At 30.0% G+C, this 16,820-nt stretch overlaps 5 protein-coding genes across 6 annotated transcripts; 2 read left to right on the top strand and 3 right to left on the bottom strand.

Annotated features, from left to right (window-relative positions):
- The first annotated feature begins 589 nt into the window (after window positions 1-589).
- LOC134827837 (DCN1-like protein 1) lies at window positions 590-2,378 on the top strand. Of its 2 annotated transcripts, XM_063840693.1 has the most exons (4): window positions 590-660; window positions 815-864; window positions 1,151-1,735; window positions 1,795-2,378. In XM_063840693.1, exons 2-4 carry the CDS (start codon window positions 862-864, stop codon window positions 2,029-2,031), a joined length of 825 nt encoding a protein of 274 aa, XP_063696763.1. In that variant the 5' UTR covers window positions 590-660; window positions 815-861; the 3' UTR covers window positions 2,032-2,378. The 2 variants fall into 2 exon arrangements, with proteins under 2 accessions (XP_063696763.1, XP_063696755.1); XM_063840685.1 differs by lacking the exon at window positions 590-660 and having other exon boundaries at window positions 763-864.
- Window positions 2,379-3,350: 972 nt separating this feature from the next.
- LOC134838182 (mitochondrial import inner membrane translocase subunit Tim17-B-like) lies at window positions 3,351-4,395 on the bottom strand. The gene is made up of 3 exons (XM_063853661.1): window positions 4,240-4,395; window positions 3,995-4,146; window positions 3,351-3,939 (listed from the first exon to the last, which is right to left on the bottom strand). The coding sequence occupies exons 2-3, from the start codon at window positions 4,136-4,138 to the stop codon at window positions 3,571-3,573; spliced, it is 513 nt and encodes a 170-aa protein (XP_063709731.1). The 5' UTR covers window positions 4,139-4,146; window positions 4,240-4,395; the 3' UTR covers window positions 3,351-3,570.
- A 3,274-nt stretch (window positions 4,396-7,669) lies between these two features.
- LOC134838249 (serine/threonine-protein kinase polo) lies at window positions 7,670-11,960 on the bottom strand. The gene is made up of 4 exons (XM_063853740.1): window positions 11,631-11,960; window positions 10,138-11,136; window positions 8,447-8,628; window positions 7,670-8,378 (listed from the first exon to the last, which is right to left on the bottom strand). Exons 1-4 carry the CDS (start codon window positions 11,736-11,738, stop codon window positions 7,931-7,933), a joined length of 1,737 nt encoding a protein of 578 aa, XP_063709810.1. The 5' UTR covers window positions 11,739-11,960; the 3' UTR covers window positions 7,670-7,930.
- A 1,127-nt stretch (window positions 11,961-13,087) lies between these two features.
- On the top strand, window positions 13,088-14,272 carry LOC134835442 (probable cytosolic iron-sulfur protein assembly protein Ciao1). Its single transcript, XM_063850324.1, has one exon. It carries the CDS (start codon window positions 13,138-13,140, stop codon window positions 14,152-14,154), a length of 1,017 nt encoding a protein of 338 aa, XP_063706394.1. The 5' UTR covers window positions 13,088-13,137; the 3' UTR covers window positions 14,155-14,272.
- A 1,054-nt stretch (window positions 14,273-15,326) lies between these two features.
- Window positions 15,327-16,814, bottom strand: LOC134838292 (uncharacterized). The gene is made up of 2 exons (XM_063853792.1): window positions 16,415-16,814; window positions 15,327-16,116 (listed from the first exon to the last, which is right to left on the bottom strand). Exons 1-2 carry the CDS (start codon window positions 16,783-16,785, stop codon window positions 15,687-15,689), a joined length of 801 nt encoding a protein of 266 aa, XP_063709862.1. The 5' UTR covers window positions 16,786-16,814; the 3' UTR covers window positions 15,327-15,686.
- Window positions 16,815-16,820: the final 6 nt, after the last annotated feature.

The following is a 16,820-nucleotide window of genomic DNA, read 5'->3' as shown; positions in this document are numbered from 1 at the left end:
ATAAATTAAAAATTAATTTAAAAGCTTAAAAATAATTAAATATAAAAATAATAATTATTTTTTTTTAAATATTTATAAGTGAAAAATTGAAATAATAAAAAATTTTCAATAAATAGGTAATAACTTTTACGAACAAAACTTTAATTAATTAACTTAATTTTTTTAAATTTAAAATAAAAATATATCAAGAAAATTAAAAAAATATTCTGAATTTGCTCCTAACTAATTTTATTAAAATTTTTAAAATGCGATTTAATATTAAAAATTTAAAAAATATAAGAAGATCTCAAAATTTAGTAACAATATTAAAAAAAAAAATATTCATATGTTTAATTTATTTAAAAAATTAAAACTTTCTTAACATATTTTATTAATTTTTAGCGAAAAAATAAATTAAATTTATTTTAAAATTTTTCATTAAATTTTTCATAAAATTTTACCTCTTTTTTTAAACAAAATCGAGAAAAATTGATTAAATTTTTGTTTAAAAGGCTTTTAAGTTTTTTGAATCTGGCAACGCTAAGCTGCTGACAGACTTCAACTTTGAATTTGTCGTTTGTGATTTACGATTTTTCTGGAATTTTCCTTATTTTTACCTAAAATTCAAAGAAACTTCAATTATTTTTATTAAAAAAATAATTTTTTAGAAGAAATTTCAAGGTAAATATTTGAATTTTTGTAATTTTGGTGAGAAATTCTTATGAAAATTAAATTTTTAGAGCTGCCCTCTGCTTACCAAAATAAAAACAACATCGCGAATGTCATCAACTGAGCAAGTCCAAACACACTCTGCAATTGTTATTTTTCATTTTAGGAAATTCTCTGGATTGTTTCATGTATTTTTGAGAAAATCTGTGGAAAATGGTGAGTGCGAATGCCAAAGTTGGTGTCAAAGTACGAGATTTTGCGGTGCGTGACGAACGAGAGTCGCAAAAAGTGTCAATGCGAAATATTTTCACTCACCTTTCTCCTTGAAAATCGTCGTCGTCGTAGTCGTACGAAACTTCCGTACCCGTAAAATCTACATTTAGCAGCTGACTCGTCGTTCTCTCGTACCTTGATGATTGCCAAAATTTGGCACTCTTGAATTTTTTTTCGCTTGAACGTAATTAAAATCGATTTTTTGCATTTTTTTGTCGATTGTTTGCAGAACAAGTTAAAGGTGAATCAGAAGGAAAAGGTGAAGAAATTCATCCAACTCACAAATACAGGGGAACAGACGGCAATTTGTTGTCTTTCGAACAACGATTGGAAGCTCGAGATTGCCTGCGACAACTATTTCCAGAATCCGGACATATATTATCGCGAACTGGATAAACGGAAGGTCGAGCAGCTGTATACGCGGTATCGTGATCCGGCGGATCATGGCAAAATTAATGCAGACGGTGTGATGAAATTCTTGCGCGACTTGGATTTGTCGCCGGAATCGCGACTTGTGCTCATAATTGCATGGAAATTTCGGGCGGAGGCGCAATGCGAGTTCTCGCACGACGAATTTTTGCGCGGATTTCAGGAATTGGGCGTCGATAGTATAGAAAAGTTGAAGGAAAAACTACACATTCTCGACAACGAGTTGAAGGATCACGCGAAATTCAAGGATTTCTATCAGTTTACCTTCAATTATGCCAAAGACCCCGGACAAAAGGGTCTCGATTTGGAAATGGCAATCGCCTATTGGCGCATCGTACTCGCTGGCAGATTCAAATTTCTCGAGGATTGGTGTCGATTTCTCACGGTAAGTCCCAAAAATTCATTTTTTTTCCTTCAAATTTAATTTTTTAAAAAAAATTTTAGGAAAATCACAAACGTTCAATCCCAAAAGACACGTGGAACCTCCTGTTGGACTTTGCGTTGCACATCGACGATCACATGACAAATTACGATGCGGAAGGCGCCTGGCCCGTACTCATCGATGACTTTGTCGATTGGTGCAAGCAGCAATACGCGTGGAATACCCGACCCACAGACCCGAAAGAAGGCCCCGCACAATTCAGCCAATCTCATTATCCGAACATTAATTACTATGGTTAAGCGACTCTCTTCTCAATGTAACTTTTTTTTTTGGGTTTTTTACTGTTTGTTTGTCGATAAAGCCGTAAATTCATATCATTACCTCACTTTTTTTTCTTTAATTTCTCTTCAAAAATTTTTACTGACGTTGCTCTTAATTTTTTTTCTCTCACACAATTGTCGTTTAGTAAATTTCACGCGGAGCAATGAATGAACGAAAAAAAACAAAAAGTTTCTTAAAATATTCGTAGAAATTAGATGTAAATTATTATCGTTTAATATAGATGAAGAAATGAAATAATAAACAAGCAACAGATTTAAAGAATATTTTTAAATAAAAGTTATGATTAATAAAAATTAGAAATTAATCGTCAAGTGTTTTCTTTTATTTTTTTCTCAAAAGTTTTTTTTTTTGACAAACAAATTTAGGCATTTTAAACAAAATTAAAGAAAAATTTTGTGAATTAAAAAAAATTAAAATTTTTAAATTTAATTTTCTTCTTTAAATAATTCTAGAAATATTTATTTAATTTTGATCTAAAGCTTTATTTTTTTTTAAATTTCAAAATTATTTTTTTTAAAAATACTATTTGACAAATAATTCGAAAAAAAATAGTAAAACTTTATTTTTTTTCACAAAAAATTTTTTTTTCGAATTTCAAAAATTATTTAAAAATATTTTATACCTGCCTGCAGTCAAAAGTAAAAAGATGGTAAAAAATATTTTTTTATGAAAATTCTAACATTCTAAAATTTAAATTTTTTTTTTCAATTTCTGAATCTAAAAAAAGAAAAAAAATCTTTAAGCAATTTCTTTTCAAAATAACAAAAATTTTACTCAAAATGTTAAATTTTCTAAATTATTTTCCAAAATCTTTTTTTTTTCAAACTTTTTATTAAAAAAAGATCTAAAATTAAATTTGTGTCACTGTAAATGACAAAATCAATTAAATTTGTTTTTTTATTATTTATTTTAACAATTCTTTTATTTTATTTTTTTATTTTTAAATTTTTTTATTAAATTTAAATTTTTTTATTAAATTTAAATTTTTTTATTAAATTTAAATTCGTAAAAAAATTAAATTCAAAAAATTAATTAAAAAATTGAATTTTTTAATTCGATTATAATTAAAAAATAATTTAAAAAAAATTCAATTTTTTTCATAGTTTGACTTTTTTTTTAAATTTTGAAAATTAATAATAATTTGTTTGTTAAAAAAATCAAAAAATCGAGAAAATTAAAAAATTTGGCAAATTTGAGGAACTTTTAAACAAAATTTTAAACATCTATTGTGATTTTGTTATTTTTCAAGGTCAAGGACACGAATTGAAAACGCAAATTTTATTTTCTATGCCTAATTGGAGAAAATTCCCGATGACTTGCAAGTTTTATTGAAAGATTAATAAAAAAAAATTATCACGATAAACATAAAATATAATCTGTCTCTATTTTTTTTCTTTGTATATTTTTTCCATTAATTCGTGGATTCTTCTCAATTCTACGTGTATGTCGCCTCTCAAGCATCAGGAAGGAAAAAAGTGTCTACGCTAAAAAAAAATTTACTGATAAGCCGGTGTTTGATTCCCCAGTCCTTGCGCCGATGGCGATCCCAATATATTTGAGGGGTCTTCTGGCGGCGCGGGATTCCTGAATTGATCCGCAGACAATCGTGTAAACAAAATTCCAACGCCTTCGATGAGTGCAAGCAAAACTCCGCCAACTAACGCACTGCCTGCCATCATTCCGACGCCATTTCTCGCCGCTAAAATGCCTCCCGTCGCTGCCCCGCTGATAATCGAGTTCCATGGATCTTCCTTTTTGCGGAAGTGAACGAGTGTGCAATCGATTGTGCTGAACATGCCGCCCCACACTGCGAAATTTCCGCCAATTATGGGTGCTCGTGTCTTGACTGCCATCAAACTGCCAACCTAAAAAACGAAAAAATTTAATAAAAAATCGAAAATTAGAAGATTTTTTACTCACAAGTCGTTTACTGAAGCCGGAAGGAGCATTTCTGAATCCCTTGATTGCTTGAAAAACGCCTCCGCCAATGCATCCCATCGCAAAAGCACCGCCGCAATCGTCAACAATGCGATAGGGACACGGTTCTCTGCCATATTCTTCCATCTTTTACTCTGAAAACCCAAAAAACGAATCCAGCATGAAAACATGGTCACACAATGACATCCAGCAATACGCAAAAATCGATTTTTTCGGAGAAAACTTACGTGATTTGAGGATTTTTAAGGAAATATCTGCCAAATATCGCGCAGGGGAACGACTGTCGCCCGGATAAATGAAGAAAAACTCAGATATTTCACTTTAATCGAAGGAAAAATGAGGAAATTTAATTCCTCCTCTCTGCTGATGGAATCGTTGTGTAATGTCGAGTGTCAAAAAATCGACATCGAATTATCAAATGGGCAATTCCATGTCAAAAATTCAAATTTTTTAAATTTTTAACGTGTTTTTACTTTAGTACGGAAAAGTAATAAAATTGTTCAATTTTGATTTATTTTCTATGATATTGTTATAAAATTAGCGTTTTGACTTAACTTTTCCTTTCCAAAAACTATTTTGAAAAATTTTTCTAAAAAAATTATCTAATCTAAAAAAGTTTTCAAAATGACTTTGACACAGTTTTTTTTGCTCTTGATTTAGTTTTTAAAACAAAACTATGTCAAAGAAATTTTTTTTTCAGTTTCAATTTTTTGGCAGTTTTGAGTTACAAAATGATTAAAAATGATAAATTAGAGCCCTCTGACAAATTTCAATCCATTTGGAGCAAGATTTGACAAAATTAGCTTTGACACAGTTTTTGACACAGTTTTTTTGCTCTTGATTTAGTTTTTAAAACAAAACTATGTCAAAGAAAAATTTTTTTTTTCAGTTTCAATTTTTTGGCAGTTTTGAGTTATAAAATGATTAAAAATGATAAATTAGAGCCTTCTGACAAATTTCAATCCATTTGGAGCAAGATTTGACAAAATTAGCTTTGACACAGTTTTTGACACAGTTTTTGACACAGTTTTTTTGCTCTTGATTTAGTTTTTAAAACAAAACTATGTCAAAGAAAAATTTTTTTTTTCAGTTTCAATTTTTTGGCAGTTTTGAGTTATAAAATGATTAAAAATGATAAATTAGAGCCCTCTGACAAATTTCAATCCATTTGGAGCAAGATTTGACAAAATTAGCTTTGACACAGTTTTTGACACAGTTTTTTTGCTCTTGATTTAGTTTTTAAAACAAAACTATGTCAAAGAAAAATTTTTTTTCAGTTTCAATTTTTTGGCAGTTTTGAGTTATAAAATGATTAAAAATGATAAATTAGAGCCCTCTGACAAATTTCAATCCATTTGGAGCAAGATTTGACAAAATTAGCTTTGACATAGTTTTTGACACAGTTTTTTTGCTCTTGATTTAGTTTTTAAAACAAAACTATGTCAAAGAAAAATTTTTTTTTCAGTTTCAATTTTTTGGCAGTTTTGAGTTATAAAATGATTAAAAATGATAAATTAGAGCCCTCTGACAAATTTCAATCCATTTGGAGCAAGATTTGACAAAATTAGCTTTGACACAGTTTTTGACACAGTTTTTTTTGCTCTTGATTTAGTTTTTAAAACAAAACTATGTCAAAGAAAATTTTTTTTTTTTCAGTTTCAATTTTTTGGCAGTTTTGAGTTATAAAATGATTAAAAATGATAAATTAGAGCCCTCTGACAAATTTCAATCCATTTGGAGCAAGATTTGACAAAATTAGCTTTGACACAGTTTTTGACACAGTTTTTTTGCTCTTGATTTAGTTTTTAAAACAAAACTATGTCAAAGAAAAAATTTTTTTTCAGTTTCAATTTTTTGGCAGTTTTGAGTTATAAAATGATTAAAAATGATAAATTAGAGCCCTCTGACAAATTTCAATCCATTTGGAGCAAGATTTGACAAAATTAGCTTTGACACAGTTTTTGACACAGTTTTTTTTGCTCTTGATTTAGTTTTTAAAACAAAACTATGTCAAAGAAAAAATTTTTTTTCAGTTTCAATTTTTTGGCAGTTTTGAGTTATAAAATGATTAAAAATGATAAATTAGAGCCCTCTGACAAATTTCTATCCATTTGGAGCAAGATTTGACAAAATTAGCTTTGACACAGTTTTTGACACAGTTTTTTTGCTCTTGATTTAGTTTTTAAAACAAAACTATGTCAAAGAAAAAATTTTTTTTCAGTTTCAATTTTTTGGCAGTTTTGAGTTATAAAATGATTAAAAATGATAAATTAGAGCCCTCTGACAAATTTCAATCCATTTGGAGCAAAATTTGACAAAAATTGCTTTGACACAGTTTTTGACACAGTTTTTTGCTCTTGATTTAGTTTTTAAAACAAAACTATGTCAAAGAAAAAATTTTTTTTCAGTTTCAATTTTTTGGCAGTTTTGAGTTATAAAATGATTAAAAATGATAAATTAGAGCCCTCTGACAAATTTCAATCCATTTGGAGCAAAATTTGACAAAATTGGCTTTGACACAGTTTTTTTGCTCTTGATTTAGTTTTTAAAACAAAACTATGTCAAAGAAAAAATTTTTTTTCAGTTTCAATTTTTTTGCAGTTTTGAGTTATAAAATGATTATTAATGATGACGCAAAACAGAAAACGGTCTTGGAACAACCTTATATAAAAATTAAATTAAATTACATTAATTACAATAAATACAAAATAAAAAAAAAACAAATTAAATATTTTTTTAACGTGTTTTTACTTGAAAATATGACAGTTCAAAGGTTTGCGGAGTGACTTTTTGTCGTGAAAAGTCCTTAAAAAGCCTGCAGATCCATCGACAAAAGGGTTTCATGTCAGAAAGTTCACTTGTAGCAATACAAGCTCCGTATTGGACATGCGGATGGGAGTCTAAAAAGGTCAGAGAATCCTCAATTTGATCAACAACTAACAAAACTGAACGCGCATCTGCTATTAAAATGACGAACAAAACATCCTTCTTCGCTAAACTTCGAAAATTCCACGCGTGAATCCCTTCGAGGAGACAATTATGCAAATTTTCCGCCATATCGACGGCATAAACGAAGGATTTCTACAAAAAAAAATTGATTAAAAAATTAAATTTAAGGAAATTTTATGATTTTTACCCATTCATGAATGTTTCCAACTTGCCCTCCGAGTCCTTGATAAGCTTCAGGTATCGTCAAATTATCTCTCGTCAACCGATTTTGCTCCTTTAAACTCGAATAAGTGTCAATTCCTTGCAAAATTGCTTCCGCCAAACATTTGATCGTTGTGTAATTGACTTTTTGACGTGGTTCAGATTCTTTTTTAAAGTGAATCGCTTTAATATTTTGCGCAATTTTGGATGCTGTGAGCAAAACTATCAACACACAAGCGTGTTTGCCCTTTTCAGGTCGATATCCGTACGTGATTTGAGAGAAATCGCGCTCAAACCAGAAGATGGTGACTCCGTCGTTGGTTGATTGGACCGTAAAAGTAGGAAAAAATGGGAGTTCGATACTTTTTGAGGGACCTGCGATCGCATTTTGGGTCGAAATTAATTTAGAATTTGGCATAACTCAGAATTTTGGGGGATTTTAACTAAAAAAATTTAGATTTTTTTTAAATTTTGAAGGAATGAAGGTTAAAACATGGGTTCTTCGATTAAATTTAAGAATTTATTATAGTAAAAAATGTACAGAAATGGAAAAAATTAACATTTACATGATGACGATGACAGTTTTCGCTATAAATGTTGACCGAACGAATGATTCCGAGAATTAAATTCGTTTAATTAAAAATTTATTGATTAATATTCATACTGATTGTTGAGTGTAAGTGTGTGTTTGTGGCAACGCTATCCTAATAAATTAATAAAAATTGAACGTGTTGTCTGTCCCTTTCATGCCGCCGCCGCCGCTGCGTCTCAATCCGAGCGATCCAGTCTCTCTATCAACTTTTTGATCTTCTCGTGAGCATAACGGATTTTCTGATACAAATCGCTACTGCATCCGTGCTGCATGATCGTTTGGAATCTGTAGGTACGGAAATTCTTTTCGCTATCCATGTAGGTGACGGCATTCATGAGCGGGCACAAGATAATCTTCATGTGATCGGAGAAATTGAGTTGAACCGTGCCATTGGTCAGATGCATGACGACGGCGCACATTGTGCGGAACCACGTGTGCAAATGCGGAATACGCGAAATCGAGTCACTTTCGCACTGAACGTTGCCGGCGCCCGCTTTTACGAGATGCTCCGTCATGTAACGCTTGAAATACGACAAGAGTTTCATCTTTTTCTCCATCGAGGTTGGGTATTGGTCGACTGTCATGTATTGTTCGTTGCCGTCGCGATCGATGAAGTGAACGTTGCTGAAAGGAATTTCAGTTAAAAATGAGTTTTTGGGGATTTTTTTGAATTTAGAGAGGAAAAAACTTACAGTCCATTGGCAAGCATGATTAATTTTGTGGTATCATTGAACATTACTCCCATGCCCTCATCACACAATTGGTAGCCAAAGCCGTATTTGTCGCTGTAATCTACCCATTTTGAGATCCAGAAGAGAGGTTGTTGCGCCGGATCTGTGTAATCGTCGCCCAAGTTTTGTGCGAGACGAGCAGGCTGTAAAATTTAAAAAAATATAAAAAATTAGATTTAATTTTGTTCGAAAAAGAATAATTTCTTAAAAAAATTTTTTTTTAATTTTTTTTAAACTAATTTTTGTCTTTTGTTTTCAAAATTAATTTTAAAACATTGGAATCTTAGGAAAAAAAAATTCATAAAATATTTTGAATTTTTTTCTTTTAAATAATTTTTGCATTAAATTTTTTTTTTCAACAATAAAAAAATTTTAAATAAAATATTTAACTAGTTTTTTAATTTTTTTTCTTTTATTTGTTTTTAAATATTTTTATTATTTTTTTTTATTATGTTATCAGTCAATTTCAAGAATTACAGTTTGTCAAAATTTTTGAAGTAATTTTCAAATTTGAAATTAAATTCAGTATTAAATTAATACTGAATTTAATAAAAAAAATTTTAAAAAATATAAAATAAAATATTAAAAAAAAATTTCTTTAAAATTTTGCATTTAAAAAATATTTTTAATTTGTTTACCAATATTTATTTTAATTATTTAAATTTTTTTGATTTATTTAAAAATTATTTTTTTTAATTAAAAAAAAAACTAAAATATTTCATTCTACTTTTTAATTTTATTCAGAATATTTTGAATTAATTTTATTCAAAAAACTTAAAATTTAAAAAAAAATATTTTTTTGTTAATGTCTAAATATTTTTTTTTCATTTTAGGCCGCTCCAAATTTATTTCGAACTTTTTGTCCCAAAAACATTTTTTCAAAATGGGGGGGCATCAAAAAAAAAAAAAAAAAATTGAAATACTTTTTCATACAAAATGACAAATATTCAATGAATTTTTGACCGATGATTAATATTTTCGTTGTTTTTAATGTATCTTCATTGATAATTTCTTATTTAAATTTGATTTCAGAGCAATTAAACTAAAAAATTGAAAAAAAATTTTTCACAAAAAAAATTTGAAAAAAATTTTGAAAACATCAGTTCACTGATTTTTGAAAAAATATTTTTAGAGAAGGAAATTCTTTATAATATATCATTTTCAATGCAAAAAGCTAAATAATTTAAGCTAAAATAATTTTTTTTTTGAAAATTTCTTGTATAAACATGAAAATATGCCAAAAAACGGTCATTTTTGATGAAATTTTTAACTTTTTTTTTTATTTTGCCCCATTGGATTTTTTTTTGAAATGGGGCATAAAAAAGTTTTTTTTTTGGAGCGGCCTTAGTTTGTCTCAAAAATATTTTCAAATAAAAAATAATATAAAATTAAAAAAAAAGTTTAAAAATTTTTGAAAGATCGCCTGTAGAAATAATATAAATAAAAAAATATTTTTTTATACATTGTTGAATATTTTTTTGAGCTAAAAAATTTTAGTTATTTTTTAATTTTTTTAACCTCTATTTAAAAAAAATTAAATTAAAATTAAAATAATTTTTTTTTGATACCTAAATATTTATGAAAAATATTTTTGTTTTTAAAAAAGTTCATTTTAATATTTAAAAAATAAAAAAATAAATAAATAAATTTACCTTCGCTGCAATCAATTTGGACAATTGCGCATACAAATTCTCGACATCCGTTCTATATTGATCCGATGATCGTGCAACTTGTCCCGACGCTGTTATGGCATCATGCAAATTATTCTTCAAGAAGGACGACTCGTAACGCGACTCATCCATCGGTTGCATGCCATTCATCTCAATCAACGGTTTGCGTCCCGCATCCAATTGATCCGCACGCGGCGCCATCGTGAGACACGACGCAGGCAAACTATTCGGAATATATCCGCCAGTTTTCAAGTAATCATAGTTCAGGAGTTTCCCAATTGCCGGGCGCTTATTCGGATCCGATTGTAACATTGCAATAATCATATCCGCTGCAGTCTTGCGTAAATTCGTTGGCATCCGATAATCACATTTCCTGATCTTGCTGTAGGTATCTTTGAGACTTTTCGTTTCAAATGGCGGCGTTCCAACCAGCAACGTGTACATGACACACCCAATTGACCAAATATCGACTTCGTACGAATGTCCCTTTTTCAGCAAGATTTCGGGCGCAATGTAGTTCGGTGTGCCACACAAAGTCTTTTTGCGTTCGCCTTCGAACTCGATGCGCGTTGCCAAGCCAAAATCTCCGATTTTCACGTGAAGCTCGTCATTGAGGAACAAATTGCCGAGTTTCAAGTCGCGATGAATGATGTGCTTGTCATGCAAATATTTGACGCCGTTGATGACTTGGTACATGTAATAGCGACACTCGTAGTCCGTGATGACCTTTCGACGTTTGTGCAACTCCATCATCGAGCGTTTCTTGCAGAGTTCGAGCACGATATAGACGTTGTACGGGTCGTCGAAGAAACTGTGGAAGCCGACGATGTTTTTGTGGTTCAGAGATTTGTGAATTTGGATCTCTTGGGTCATCTTTTCCTTTTGATTGTGCTTGATCATGAGCTTTTTCGAGACAATTTTGCCGGCATACACTTGCCCGGATGCGACATCGACGATTTCGTAGCATTTTGCGAAGCCGCCCTGCAATAAAAATCATCTTTAAAGAGCTTTCCGGACATTAACCTGCATGGATTTTATGCTGCGAGTGCAACACAACGACAAACGGGCGAGAAATGCGTGTGTGTAAGTGTGCGTAGACGAGAAAAAAGACAAAGTAGCTAACAAAGGATGGTAAAAGACGATGCGGCGATGTACGAGAATCAAATACGAAAAAGGAGCAGAGAAAAATGTTGAGTTAGAAACATAATTGGGGATCGGAAGTTGTTGTTGAAACAGGTTTTCGTCACAAATTCTCGTCAATCGCTCCTTTTAAACGAAATTTTTCCCGTTTAAATATCCCCAAAAACTCCCTTTAACGAATTTTTTTACAACAAAAACAACTTTTCACACTCACACAACGACATCGCAAGTACACATCAATGGCCTACACATGCATGGGGAGTCTCTCGATTAACCGTCTTTTAGTGTACTGTATACTGGCCCGGCACAAAAATCATCAAAATCTAACAATTTACCTTTCCAAAGAACCTTTTCCGCTCGTAAGTTGTGTTGGAATTGGCATCGAAGAGCCTTTCCGGGATGTCTGTTTCTTTATTGCTATCGGTTGCGGGACGAGCACTCATTTTTTTATAATATTTTTTGCTCCTTTTTCCGTCTTCCTTTCTTTCGTCTTCGACACAAAAGTCTACTTTTCTACAATTTTCGGCACTTTTTTTTCGCGGATCTCGTAATTCAGGCGGATCCGAGGCGTTTGGCGATAAATTTACGAGGTAAGAAATAAAAATATGGAACAAATTTACAGAAAATTACAATGTTCGCACTGTGGAGAGTTCACGATGTTTGGCGGTTACTGAAGTCGTTTGAATGGGATTTGCTGTCAGTGGTGATGACAGTTGAATTTTGAATGTGATGAGGTATCATTTTTTAATTTTTTGAATTTTTTCATCTTTTTCACAATTTTTACCTAAAAAATATAAAAACTTTACAAACACATTTTTTAAAAAAAATATTTTTTCTTTAATATTTTCTTTAAAAAATAATTTTTTACCATTTTTTAATAAAATTCTTAAATATTTTTAAACTTTTTTTTTTCATGGTGTCTTAAGATTCTTATTTCTTAATTTTTATTTATTTTTTTTTGAATATAAAATTTTATTTATTAAAACATTTTTTAAAAAATTATTTTTTTTCTTTCCTAAATTAATTATTTTCTATTTTTCCATTAATTTTTTAATAAAATTATTTTTTTTTATTTTCCAATGGGATAAGTACTTATTTATTTCTTCTTTCATACTTATTTTTTTAAATATTAAATTTTTTTTTAAATATTTTTTTTAAAATTTAATTTTTTTCCTCTTCTTATAAAATTTTAAATAAAAATAATTAAAAAAATTTTTTTAGCAATGTTTTTGATTTTTTTTTAGATATTTTTCAAAAAAAATACAAAGTTTTATTAAAATATTTTTTATTTATTCCTTTTTTTAATAATTTTTTTTTTAATTTTCCAATGGGATATTTAAATATTTATTTATTTTTTCTTATATACTTATTTATTTTTTTTAAATTTATTTTATTAAAAAGATATTTTTTCTTTTAAAAATTTAATTTTTTACCTTTTTTAATAAAAATTACTTTTAAAAAATTTTTTTAGCGAATGATGTCTTTGATTTATATTTTTTTCAGATTTTTTTTTAATATTTTATTGAAAATTGAAATATTGAAAATTTTAAATAAAATTATTGTTTTCATTGGATTTTGTCTTAGATGTTTCCTTGAAAAAATAGAAATTTTATTTAAATGTAAAGTTAAATTCAATTAATTAAATATTAAATTAATTTTTTAATAAAATAATTATTTTCTCTTTTAAAAAATTATTTTTTATCATTTTTCAATAAAATTTTTAATAAAAATAATTTTTAAAAGTTTTTCCTTATGATTTCATGATGAATTCATGTCTATCTGTGCACAGGGTTAACATTCCAGAAGTTAGTAAATAAAAAAAAATCATCAAAAACACAAAAAATGGCAAGGTTGGAATTACTACAAACCTTAACAGGTCATCGAGGACGAGTTTGGGGAGCTTCATGGCATCCAACAAAGCCAAATGTGCTCGCGACATGCGGCGAAGACAAAACAATCCGCATTTGGGGCGAAGAAGGGAAACGTTTCGTCGCTAAAACAATCCTTGCCAACTCTCATAATCGCACAATTCGGAATGTCGCGTGGAGTCCTTGCGGCACATATTTAGCTTCAGCGAGTTTTGACGCCACAACTTCCATTTGGGACAAGAAATCGGGCGAATTTGAGTGTTCTGCGACGTTAGAAGGGCACGAAAACGAAGTAAAATCTGTCGCATGGAGCAAATCTGGATCATTTCTGGCAACTTGTAGTCGCGACAAATCCGTTTGGGTTTGGGAAGTCACGGGAGAAGATGAATACGAGTGCGCCGCTGTGCTAAACTCCCATTCGCAAGACGTAAAACGCGTCAAATGGCATCCAACACAAGATATTCTCGCGTCATGCAGTTACGACAACACCATTAAACTCTACAAAGAAGACGTTTCGGACAACGATTGGGTCGTTTTTGCTACTTTGACGTCTCACACATCCACAGTTTGGAGCATTGACTTTGATGCGACGGGAAAACGGCTCGTTTCGTGCAGCGACGACAAAACCCTGAAAATTTGGAAGGAATATTTGCCGAATAATGCGGAGGGAATTGCAACGCCTGACAACGAGCCTGTATGGAAATGCGTTTGCACGTTGTCCGGATTTCACAATCGGGCGATTTACGACGTTGCGTGGAACAAAGAGAACGGATTGATTGCGACGTCGTCGGGAGATGACATGATTCGCGTTTTTAAGGAAACAACAGAGTCGACGAACGAAAATCCGAGCTTTGATTTGGTTACGAGACAAACAGCACATTCGCAGGATGTCAATACGGTGCAATGGAGTCCCTTTGAGGCGAAAACTTTGGTGACGACGAGTGACGATGGCGATGTCAAGTTATGGAAATATGTTGAGGAATGTGATTGAACAATAAATTTACTGTTCTTATTTTTTTTTTTTGTTATAAAATGAATAAAATGTGCTTCTTAAATGTAAATTAAGCTTCGTTAAGAGGAAAAAAAAAATTGAAAATTAAATTTTCGTTCTTTTTGCAATAATTTTCTTGATTTTTTGCCATTTAAAAAAAAAAATTAGAAAAAGTCTCATGTTAGGCTAAAAATTTATTTTTTTGTTCATGAAATTCGAATTATTTTTAAATAAGAAGAAAAATAATTTTTAAAAAATCTAATATAAAAGTCAAGCAATGGCGAAAATTCTTTCATATTTTCGATATTTTTAATTTTTGTTCCAAAAAAAAGGTCAAAAATGAGCAAATGAAGGCTTAAATAGTTCTAAAATTGAGGTTTTGAACTGATACGTTTTAAAATTAAATAAAAATATTTTGAAAGTTAGATTTTCGTTGACGATCATTAATTGAAAAATAGAAATTCTCTTTGGCTAAAAAATTAAAAAAAAATTTTTCAAAGAATTTTAATAATTTTTAATCTTAATTAAAGATTTTTTTCTTAAAAAAATTAATTTTTATCATTATTTTTTTTTAAATTCTTCTCATGATTAAAAAAATATTAAAGAAATCATAATTAATTAAAAATTTTTCAAAAATAGATTTTTACTTAATTTTTTCAAAAAAAAAAAAATAAATAAATAAATAATAATTATAATATAATAAAATAAAATCAATAAAAAATTTAATTTAAAATTTAAAAAAAAAATAAGTTTTTCAAAATTTAAAAAAAAAAATTAATTAAAAATATATTTTTAAAAAATTTTTAATTAATTACGATTTCTTAAATATTTTTGTTAAGAATTTTTGTTTAAGAATTTAAAAAAAAAATAATGATAAAAATTAAATTTTTTAAGAAAAAAATCAATTATTGGGACATTTTCTTACAAAAAATTCTCGCTAATGAACTTCAATGAAAATTTAAAAAAAAATTGCAGAAATAAAATTAGAAAAATTAGGAGAAAAAGAAAACCACATTTGATATTTTCACAATATTATTAGTAAATTATGGCCATTTTCATATTTTTTTCATCTAATAGAAACTCATTAATTCAAAGCATTTCTATTTTTTTTACTTTTCGAGATAAATACAGTAGGTAAATTTGAGGAGCGACAACAAAAAAAAAAAGGAATTAGGAGACAACTATTGGATGATAATAATTTATATTATATTTTTCTTGACTCTATCACAATATCAGTGAATAATTTGAATAATTAACTTAGAACTTGATACAATTTTTTTTTCAGTATTTCTCGTGCTTCTCTTCAATTTTCAAAATTTTATAATATTTCATAGAAAGGGTTAATATTTTTTTCCACTAATAATTTTTTTTTGTTTTTTTTTTTAATATTGCAGTCGCTGATCTGAGCTTGATAAAAGTGAGTACGTATAATAATGTTATGTTATCAATTTTTTTTATTATTTAATTTTTTTTTTAGTTTTTGCTTCACTTCTTTCTGTGTTCGCGCTGATTCAAAAGCTGATCCAGGACGACTACCTTGTGTCGGGCCCAGATTGTTGTTTCGCTAATTTGGCTGACTGTTGATGCTGACTAACGGGTCGCGTAGTTGTTGACTTGTTGACGACAATTTTGCGATGCGACGAATTGGGATTTGCCGTCGCCGCCGCCGTCACGACGACACTTTCTTGTTGCAGCGATCCGGCGGGCATCGCATCTGCCGATGATTGTTCGGATTGCGTTGATGCGTTTGCCGTTTCGGGTCGCGTTGCTGCGGGTGGGGGCTCCGTTACCTTTTTGTGTTTACTTTTCGTTACTCTAATTGGTTTAATTGTTGGTCGTAAGCTACTATCACTGTCGTCGGTATCGTCGCTGTCGTCGCTCTCATCGTCGGAACTTACGAGATATCGCACTGGATCGCGCAAACGCAACGCCTGGAAAATTACTTCGTTGCAGTAATCAGCGCTGAAATAAAAAAAAAAAAATTAGTTTTGTGAGATTTAAAAAATTTCTAAAAAATTTTGAAGAAAATTTCGGAATTTTTCTTTGGGTGTCTTTTGGATGGTTCTCAAGCTTAAAATTTGAAAAATAAAAAATACGTAAAAATACGTAAAAAAATACGTAAAAAATACGTAATTTTTATCTTGAGAGCCCATTTGATGATTTTTAAGCTTGAAATTGATCAAAAACTAAGGAAATTTTTTTTGTAGATTTCAATTCCGAAAATTTCAATTTTTTTATCTTAAAAAATAAAAAAAATTACCGTTCTGCGCGTTCATTTTCACGTTGTTGAATCTCTTCCTCCGTCAGACTCGGCTCAAAGATGCGCGGAAGCAAAAACTGATAGTTTTCGACGCCTTGTGATGCCTGTGTGCCCGACGCAGCTGAAGCAGAAGCAGCTTGTTGTTGTTGTGTCGCAGCAACGGATGACGAACCCGCTGTCGATGTGGAAGGTGCTTGAGCAACAGCTTGTGTGCCGCCCGCTAAAACAGCTGCCATTGTCGCATTCGCGTTGATAAGTCCCGCAGCTGATGTTCCCAATGGCAAGGGCGACGATGTGGCAATCGGAATATCTCGAAGACTGTTACTGTTGAGACTAACGACGGCTTGTGTCAAGCCCGCAGCAGGCGACATTCCATTTGCACTTGCTGAAGCACCGGAAGATGAAA

Source organism: Culicoides brevitarsis, chromosome 1, assembly GCF_036172545.1.
Source record: "Culicoides brevitarsis isolate CSIRO-B50_1 chromosome 1, AGI_CSIRO_Cbre_v1, whole genome shotgun sequence".
Classification (NCBI taxonomy): domain Eukaryota; kingdom Metazoa; phylum Arthropoda; class Insecta; order Diptera; family Ceratopogonidae; genus Culicoides; species Culicoides brevitarsis.
Note: the sequence above shows the minus strand (reverse complement) of the source record. Positions and strands in the feature narration are given on the sequence as shown.

Excerpts from the sequence above, each read along its gene's own strand:
- LOC134838292 (XM_063853792.1), bottom strand. The coding sequence starts at position 16,785 with ATGTCGCCTGCTGCGGGCTTGACACAAGCCGTCGTTAGTCTCAACAGT. Across the intron at positions 16,117-16,414 it reads GAAAATGAACGCGCAGAACG|CGCTGATTACTGCAACGAAG; the intron begins GTAATTTTTTTT and ends TTTTTATTTCAG.
- LOC134835442 (XM_063850324.1), top strand. The coding sequence starts at position 13,138 with ATGGCAAGGTTGGAATTACTACAAACCTTAACAGGTCATCGAGGACGA.
- LOC134838249 (XM_063853740.1), bottom strand. The coding sequence starts at position 11,738 with ATGAGTGCTCGTCCCGCAACCGATAGCAATAAAGAAACAGACATCCCG. Across the intron at positions 8,629-10,137 it reads CCAAATTGATTGCAGCGAAG|CCTGCTCGTCTCGCACAAAA; the intron begins GTAAATTTATTT and ends TAAATTTTACAG. Across the intron at positions 8,379-8,446 it reads ATCATGCTTGCCAATGGACT|CAACGTTCACTTCATCGATC; the intron begins GTAAGTTTTTTC and ends AATTCCTTTCAG.
- LOC134827837 (XM_063840693.1), top strand. Across the intron at positions 1,736-1,794 it reads ATTGGTGTCGATTTCTCACG|GAAAATCACAAACGTTCAAT; the intron begins GTAAGTCCCAAA and ends AAAAAATTTTAG.
- LOC134838182 (XM_063853661.1), bottom strand. The coding sequence starts at position 4,138 with ATGGAAGAATATGGCAGAGAACCGTGTCCCTATCGCATTGTTGACGAT. Across the intron at positions 3,940-3,994 it reads CCGGCTTCAGTAAACGACTT|GTTGGCAGTTTGATGGCAGT; the intron begins GTGAGTAAAAAA and ends TTCGTTTTTTAG.